Source organism: Nanorana parkeri, unplaced genomic scaffold, assembly GCF_000935625.1.
Source record: "Nanorana parkeri isolate BGI_ZX_2015 unplaced genomic scaffold, ASM93562v1 scaffold3039, whole genome shotgun sequence".
NCBI lineage: Eukaryota > Metazoa > Chordata > Amphibia > Anura > Dicroglossidae > Nanorana > Nanorana parkeri.
Genome location: NW_017309307.1, coordinates 41603 through 50935, shown reverse-complemented (window position 1 = coordinate 50935; position 9333 = coordinate 41603). Strand labels below are relative to the sequence as shown.

General features: G+C 48.6%; 1 protein-coding gene across 1 annotated transcript in view; it reads left to right on the top strand.

The window, feature by feature from the left end:
- CALCRL (calcitonin receptor like receptor) overlaps positions 1 to 9333 on the top strand; it is a 37161-nt gene that overhangs the window by 20901 nt on the left and 6927 nt on the right. The window contains exons 7-10 of the mRNA XM_018574555.1: positions 1297 to 1423; positions 3422 to 3575; positions 9071 to 9131; positions 9218 to 9284. Coding sequence (XP_018430057.1) covers positions 1297 to 1423; positions 3422 to 3575; positions 9071 to 9131; positions 9218 to 9284 — 409 coding nt within the window. The remainder of the gene's footprint in view (positions 1 to 1296; positions 1424 to 3421; positions 3576 to 9070; positions 9132 to 9217; positions 9285 to 9333) is intronic.

The following is a 9333-nucleotide window of genomic DNA, read 5'->3' as shown; positions in this document are numbered from 1 at the left end:
TTTTTTTTTTTTTTTTAATTAAAGGATTTTTATCTAAAAGTCTGAACTATTTTATTTAACCCTTTAGTGAATGGGTTGGGTACAAGTACCCCTTACTCATTCACAAGGGGGGAGGGCGGCATCTGGGTGCCCCCTTATTTAAAGGGGTACCCCCACAACCACCGGGTCAGGGTTGTGAGGAAGAAGCCCTTGTCCCCATTGGCACGGGGACACCCTCCCAATGCTGAGGGCACTTGGCCTGGTAAGGCGCAGGGAGGGGGTGCTTGATCGCCCCCCCCCCCTTTCCAGCCCTGCCGGGCCAGTGCCCGGATCAAGGGTCTGGTAGGACTGTTAGGGGGACCCCACGTTTTTTCCCCCCATTTTTTGGGGGATTGGGTTCCACCTTAAAAATCCTACCAGACCTAAAGGGTCTGGTATGAATTGGGGGGAACCTCACGCTTTTTTTTTTTTTCATCTTCTGCAGACTGTAAAATAAAATAAAAAATAAAAATTCTAATGTCACTTTGCTGCAACGAAATTTCTTCCATTAAACAAAATTTCGACCAGACTACCGCTAACGCATTTCGGGAAATCGGGAATCCGGATTCGTTTGCATTCGTCTTAGCTGTAATTCGGAATTCGGATGCATCCGAATCTCCCAACATCCGAAATTTCGTCCGAATTTCGATTCAGAACGAAACGAATTGCACATGTCTAATAATTACTGGAAACATTGGCATGAACAAATAAAGAACGGCTCACACTATGTGACACACAAGGTGGCCCAATATTACAAAATTGGTTTATAATAATTATCATCATCATCATCCAGAAAGGAAGCATACATTGCCCCTTACATTGGTGGTCAGTGGGAGAGTCAGTAAGAGAAGGGCCCCTTACATTGGTGGTCAGTGGGAGAGTCAGTAAGAGAAGGGCCCCTTACATTGGTGGTCAGTGGGAGAGTCAGTAAGAGAAGGGCCCCTTACATTGGGGGTCAGTGGGAAGAATGCTCCTTACATTGGGGGTCAGTGGGAAGAATGCTCCTTACATTGGGGGTCAGTGGGAAGAATGCTCCTTACATTGGTGGTCAGTGGGAAGAATGCTCCTTACATTGGTGCTATACATACATGTTATAAGAACATGCAATGCATGTTGAAGTGTCCCTTGCATATACACCATGGCCTCCTAGTGTAAAGGGAACCTGTCATGAACTTGGACAATTCAAACCGAGCATTCGATTGAAGACTTCACAGTCAGCTTAGGAGCACAATGTTCTCTTCCACCTAATGTCCTCTTCTCACTCTTTTCTTTCTCCAGAAATTTGAGCTGCCAGAGAATCACTCTTCACAAAAATCTTTTCGTGTCCTTCGTTTGCAATTCCATTGTTACCATCATTTCGCTGACAGCTGTGGCCAACAATCAGACTTTAGTTGCAACCAACCCGGTAGGTGAAATCTTGTTTATTTGACAATTACATTGAGAACTTCATGTTCTGTTGTCTTCCATAAGGATGATATAGATGAATACATTTGGCTTTCAAAAGTTATCATGGTATATATAGGCCATTCTATTAGGGAGAGTGCATCACTTCCTATGCGTCGGCGGGTGTCTGCGCGCCTTTGTGCGCACTTCCGTTTGTGCACGCATGCGCACTAGAGTATGTTTTCTAGCAACACGGAATACAGGCCTATGCGCACTCGCAGACTCCATCTTTGCCTTACGGTCAAAAAGGAAATTGGGAAGGAGAGGCAGGGAGCGTCTAAGGGCTGTACCAATATACACAGAGGGGGTATAATGTAGAGATGTACCAAGACACAAATTATTCATAAACAATAACAGAACAGATTGCTTGTGGCAGCACATTGGCTCAGGTTAGTTAGTTCACATCAAGCAGGGCTACCCTCTAGTACAGTGGTTCTCAACCTGTGTAACCTCACTTGAATGGACTCAAGAAAGGGAATCTAGTTACTGGATCAGATCAGCGTTATTGGTAGTAAAAGCAAAGCCAGCATCATTCAATCCACTTCCTGTGAGGGGGGCAAAGGCCCGCCCCTGAGGGTCTGCTGTAGGGAGGTAGAGAAGACTTTGGGGAGATCTCTTCTCCATTCTGTTTAATGGTGTAAGAAAAATCTGAATTAAAGTGAATCTTCTGTCATATGTCACCAACCTACTGAGTTTTATTCTACTAAACTTCCCAAGACCTCCTGCTTTCCAGCTCCCTTGTCAACTCCTCCCATGCTCGCCCCCAGGACTTCTCTAGAGTCTCTCCCATCCCATGCCTTTAGGCGATCCCTTAAGACTCATCTCTTCAGGGAAGCCGATCCCACCTCAACCTAACCACTGAACCATCACGTTCTCAAACCATTCATCCCCACACAGCTACCTCCTCATGTATCACTGGCCCCTCCCCTTTTAAATTGTAAGCCCTCAGGGGCGGGGCCCTCCTTACCATCTTGTCTAGTATTATATTGTGATTGTAATGTCTTCCTTATATTGTAAAGCGCTGCGCAAACTGTTGGCGCTATATAAATCCTGTATAATAATAATAATAATGATAACATTACTATTAGGGATGCACCAATACCAGTTTTTCGGTATAGAGTACGGGTACCGATATTTTTTTTCCGGTACTCGCCAATACCGAGTACCGTAAGTCCCATTCAGGAAGCCAAGCGGCGTGTAATGACTCGCCACCCGGGCTTCCCGATTAGCAGGGAAGCCGTCCCCATGCTTCTCATCACTAGGTGACGAGAGAGAATGGAGCCGGCTCTCTGGCCAATCAGGAAGCCGGGCGCCGTGTAATGACTCGGCGCCCAGCTTCCTGATTGGCCCGGGAAGCCAGCCCCATGCTCCCACGTCATGAGGTGACCAGGGAGCATGAAGCCGGCTACCCGACCAATCAGAAAGCCGGGCGCCGCGTCATTATACGACGCCTGGCTTCCTGATTGGCCAGCTTCTGACCAATCAGGAAGCCGGTCAGCGTGTCATTACACGCTGCCCGGCTTCCTGAATGGCACTTCCGGTACTCGGTATTTGCAAGTACCGGAAAAAAAGTGACGAGGGAGCATGGAGCCGGCTTCCCGGCCAATCAGGATGCCGGGTAGCGTGAAATGACACGCTGACCGGCTTCCTGATACCGGAAGTATCGGGCTAGGCATCGGAGCATTTGGGAGAACTCGCCCAAATACTCGGCACCAATATCAATATCAGTGCATCCCTAATTACTATATATTCTATTCACAGATCATTCCAATGTCTGTCTAGCCGTGACTTTGAGAGTCGGGAAGGGTTAGACCCCCATGTTGGGTTTTTGCTGCTCTCTAGGAGATGCACTTTGATACTGGTACCATTATAAATACATTTCCTGTTGGGGGGTCACTGATCACTCTGTGGGTGTGGCCTATACTAATACCCTTTTAACCTTCATTTATTTTAATGGCAGGTGAGCTGCAAGATCTCCCAGTTCATCCACTTTTATCTGATGGGATGCAACTACTTCTGGATGCTGTGTGAAGGAATCTATCTCCATACGCTCATAGTGGTGGCCGTGTTTGCCGAGAAGCAGCACTTGATTTGGTATTACTTACTAGGATGGGGTAAGACGTTCGTTATCATGATATTGAGGACAAGTGACACGTTTTCAGTTCTCGTGTTGTTTTGTATTCACCGTCTTAGTCACACTCTTATGTGAAGCCATGATGGATCAAAAGGGGGAATCTCGTTGATATTGCTGCGTGTGTCCACTGGAGGGAAATCCCGCTTATCCCACTGAAAACAATGAAGAGGGGGACGTTGGGAGCCCCCAAAGCATGTTGCCTTAAAGCCCTGATGAAGTGGGAGCTTACAGCCCTTAAAATGTGTTGGATTAAAGCCCTGATATAGGGGGAGCTTTGAGCCCCCAATACACATTGTCCTAAAGCCCTCATGAAGGGGGAGCTTTGAGCCCCCAACACACATTGTCCTAAAGCCCTCATGAAGGGGGAGCTTTGAGCCCCCAACACACATTGTCCTAAAACCCTCATGAAGGGGGAGCTTTGAGCCCCCAACACACATTGCCCTAAAGCCCTCATGAAGGGGGAGCTTTGAGCCCCCAACACACATTGTCCTATAGCCCTCATGAAGGGGGAGCTTTGAGCCCCCAACACACATTGTCCTAAAGCCCTCATGAAGGGAGAGCTTTGAGTCCCTGAATTGCTATTGATTAAAGCCCCAGTAAAGGGGGAGCTTTTGAGTCCATGAAGTATGTTGGATTAAAGCCCTGACGAAGGGGGAGCTTTGAGTGCCCCGCGTTGGCTTTTTGACTTGTAGTAAAAAAACAAACATTGATACCGGACTCAAGTCTTGCGGCACTCTTTTCCTCCTCATGTTCTTCAGAACGCCCCACAGCAGATTTCCACTCAAGGTGCTGATTTCAATACCTGTTGATCCTGCCAGAAATCCAGTGAGCTGATACCTTCCTGTGCTCTCTGCAGTGCTTTCCCAAGCAGTGTCATCAGCCCTGTCCATTCACTTGTGTGGACTACTGCAATCCCCCACCACCACCACCACCATGAAGACACTTCCTGTCATAGGGTGAAAATGCTAATACAGCAGATTGGCCTGGAAGCCAGCTCGATGCTGATTGGCTGTGAAGCCTTTTTCCCAGCCAGACACAATCAAGCCGGCCAAACAACATGGAGCCGGCTTTCCGGGCAAACAGGAAGCCGGGCGGCATGTCATTACCCACCACCCGGCTTCCTGCCAACGGAAGCACCGGTATTGATACTCGGTTTCGGTGAGTACCGAAAGCAAAATGTCGGTACTCGATACCGAAAAACCGTTATCAGTGCATCCCTAGCCAACATGATGGGCGATCTGACCACCGCTGACCATTAGAAAATTCAACGAACCAACAAAAAACATTTTAGAACAAAACTCTTCTCCTTTGTGGCCGGCTTTCTTTTGGTCTGAAACGTGTAAGTTGTGCTCATAGGCTTTAATAAAGGATCTCTCGGAGGATGGAAGTGCCTGCCGCCACCGCCGCCGCTTGTTTCTTACCAAGGATTGCGTCCTATTGTGGAAACATTAGCTGTGTTGACAGAGTCAATACGCGGTCACGTTCTCTCTGGTTGGCATTGCCAATGAGATTTTGGAAGAAGTTGTTTTTTTTCCTTCATAGAAACAGACGCGACGCTGAAATGTTCCGGCATACTGGGCGACGAGGAACGTGTGGCAATTGCTTGTGTTTAAAGAGAACGGGTCACATGGACAAAGGAGTAAAGCCAACACAGAATCATAAAAGGAGAGTCCCTGAAGTCTATATGAGCAGAACATGCACCGATCAGCCATAACATTATGACCACCCGCCTCATATTTAGTAGGTCCCCCTTCTCCTGACCCGTCCAGGCATTGACTCCACTAGACCTCTGATGGTGAGCTGTGGTATCTGGATGCCCCCCTAATATTGAGTAGGTCCCCCTTTTCCTGACCCGTCCAGGCATTGACTCCACTAGACCTCTGATGGTGAGCTGTGGTATCTGGATGCCCCCCTAATATTGAGTAGGTCCCCCTTTTCCTGACCCGTTCAGGCATTTACTCCACTAGACCTCTGATGGTGAGCTGTGGTATCTGGATGCCCCCCTAATATTGAGTAGGTCCCCCTTTTCCTGACCCGTTCAGGCATTTACTCCACTAGACCTCTGATGGTGAGCTGTGGTATCTGGATGCCCCCCTAATATTGAGTAGGTCCCCCTTTTCCTGACCCGTTCAGGCATTTACTCCACTAGACCTCTGATGGTGAGCTGTGGTATCTGGATGCCCCCCTAATATTGAGTAGGTCCCCCTTTTCCTGACCCGTTCAGGCATTTACTCCACTAGACCTCTGATGGTGAGCTGTGGTATCTGGATGCCCCCCTAATATTGAGTAGGTCCCCCTTTTCCTGACCCGTTCAGGCATTTACTCCACTAGACCTCTGATGGTGAGCTGTGGTATCTGGATGCCCCCCTAATATTGAGTAGGTCCCCCTTTTCCTGACCCGTTCAGGCATTTACTCCACTAGACCTCTGATGGTGAGCTGTGGTATCTGGATGCCCCCCTTATATTGAGTAGGTCCCCCTTTTCCTGACCCGTCCAGGCATTGACTCCATTAGACCTCTGAAGGTGTGCTGCGATATCTGGAGGCCCCCCCTAATATTGAGTAGGTCCCCCCTTCTCCTGACCCGTCCAGGCATTGACTCCACTAGACCTCTGAAGGTGTGCTGTGATATCTGGATGCCCCCCTAATATTGAGTAGGTCCCCCTTTTCCTGACCCGTCCAGGCATTGACTCCACTAGACCTCTGAAGGTGTGCTGCGATATCTGGATGCCCCCCCTAATATTGAGTAGGTCCCCCCTTCTCCTGACCCGTCCAGCCACTAGACCTCTGATGGTGAGCTGTGGTATCTGGATGCCCCCCTTATATTGAGTAGGTCCCCCTTCTCCTGACCCGTCCAGCCACTAGACCTCTGATGGTGAGCTGTGGTATCTGGATGCCCCCCTTATATTGAGTAGGTCCCCCTTCTCCTGACCCGTCCAGCCACTAGACCTCTGATGGTGAGCTGTGGTATCTGGATGCCCCCCCTAATATTGAGTAGGTCCCCCCTTCTCCTGATCCATCCAGGCATTGACTCCACTAGACCTCTGATGGTGAGCTGTGGTATCTGGATGCCCCCCTTATATTGAGTAGGTCCCCCTTTTCCTGACCCGTCCAGGCATTGACTCCATTAGACCTCTGAAGGTGTGCTGCGATATCTGGATGCCCCCCCTAATATTGAGTAGGTCCCCCCTTCTCCTGACCCGTCCAGCCATGGACTCCACTAGACCTCTGAAAGTATGCTGTGGTATCTAGATGTCCCCCCTAATATTGAGTAGGTCCCCCTTTTCCTGACCCGTCCAGCCACTAGACCTCTGAAGGTGTGCTGTGGTATCTGGATGACCCACCCTAATATTGAGTAGGTCCCCTTCTCCGGACCAGGCATGGACGGGTCATGGACTCCATTACACCCCTGAAGGTAAGCGGTGGTATCTGGATGTCCCCCCTCAATATTGAGTATGTCCCTCTTCTCCTCGGACTTGTTTCTCCAGCACATCCCACATATGATAGATTGGACTGAAATCTGGAGAATTTGGAGGCGGAGTCATCACCTCAGACTCGTTGTGTTCCTCAGACCATTCTTCATCCGTGTGTGCCGTGTGGCCGGGCGCATTATGCTGCTGAAGGAAGCCACTGCCATCAGGGAATGCCGTGTCCATGAAGTGGGGGACTTGGTCAGTGACAATGTTTAGGTCGGTGGGATGTGTCAGAGTGACATCCACATGAATGGCCGGACCCGAGGTGTCCCAGCAGAACATTGCCCAAAGCATCACACTGCCCCTCCCCCGGCTTTTCTCCTTCCCATAGTGCATCCTGGTGCCATCTCCTCACCAGGTAAGTGACACACACCCAACCCGGCCATCCACATGATGTACATCAGACCCGGCCTCCTTCTTCCATCGCTCCGTGCTCCAGTTCTGATGCTCACGTGCCCATTGTAGGCACTTTTGGTGGTGGACACGGGTCACCATGGGCCCCCTGACCGGTCTGCGGCTACACAGCCCCATACACGACAACCTGCGATGCTCTGCTTGTTCAGACACCTTTCTATCAGAACCAGAACCATGAACTTTATCAGCAATCTGATCTCCAGTAGCAAAAATACCAAATATTATATCATCCCATTCCTGAGATGTGGTGGCTTTTCCAGTAACACATTTCCTGTTCTAGGGTGACAACGCTCACTCACTGTACTGTATCTATGGAGAAAAGTTGTCAGGTTAGCGTGTGCGGAGTACAGAACACCTCGCCTTCACCTCATCTTCATGATGTAGGGAAGATATTCTGTAGTTCACAGACGTGGACCGGGCGGGCTCATTGGCCAGTTTGATCCATCACTGCAGAGTGCACGGGACGGCACTGGAATTCTAGCAGGATCAACAGGACTTTATTGGCACAAACAGACACAAAGAAACACTTTCACTGGTATATTTAACCCCCCAAAAGGAAACAAATAAGATGCATTAACCCCTTCGTGTCTGACGACGTACTGACTGACGGGCTGTTTAAACAGACTCCCGGCGTGTCCCTGGGCTGTCAGTTCTGGGCTCCTGCAGCCCAGCTATAAGCTATTGAAGTGCGATCTGCACTTCAATAGCTTATTTCCAGTGTAAAGGTGACACTGAGGGTCTTTTGGACCCCCAGCATCAACTTAAAGAGTACCTGTCACTACCATCTGCTATCACATGGGGGGGCTTGTAAGCCCCCCTATGTGATAGCAGTCAAAGTAAAGTAAAAAACAAACCAAAAAAAACAGTTTTCAAAATGAAATAAAATAAATCTAATAATAAAAAAATGTTTAAAGTGCCCAGGCCCCGCGAGCACGCGCATCGCCACGTAAACACGCGTCGGGTGCGCCTACGTATGAAAACGACGAACGCGCTACACATGTTGCCGGAGTGAGAGCAATAATTCCGGGGCCAGTATTTTGGGGTATCTCTAAATTGATGACCTGTGGGGGCTTTTAAAGCGTCTTCTATGGACTTTTTGGGGGTACTGCAGTTTTTCGCCGTTTCACGGACGCACGCAATTTGTAAACTGGGCATGTTGGGTATCGTTTTACTCGTTGTAACCTCATCTTTTATATTTCATTAAGAAAATTGGTATTTTGTTGTGTTTTGGGGCATTTAATTAAATCTGTCACAAAAGTTTGGGGTTTAATAAGGAGTTGCGTTAATATTGCGCAACATAAAAATTTGCAACTACCACCATTACATTGTATAGGATCTCGGCTATCGGAAAATATATCATGTTTGGGGGGTTTTAAGTAATTTTCAGGCCTAAAATGTGGAATATAACACGGGTGCAAAAAATAAAAAAAAGGCCTCAGTCATGAAGGGGTTAACGGGTTATATTTACAAAGACTTTAAATGCTGGCTGTGGGTCCGGTGCTGGGCCCAGGAGCTGACAGTCTCCCAGCACAGAGCTCTAGTCTCGGAACATTCCTATTCATACCATCTACGTTCCTTGTCTCCTCCCAGGGTTCCCTCTGATTCCGGCATGCATACACGCAGTGGCCAGAACCTTGTATTATAACGACAAGTAAGTGATAAATTCTTTGTTCAGCCCGTAATCGGATCCCGCTGTCTGCGTACAATACGACATCTGATCTTCTCTTTTCTGTTTAGCTGCTGGATAAGTTCCGACACCCACTTGCTCTATATCATCCACGGGCCCATTTGTGCCGCTTTGTTGGTATGTATTCTATTCATTCATTGTATTTTATACTTCACTTTATATGGGG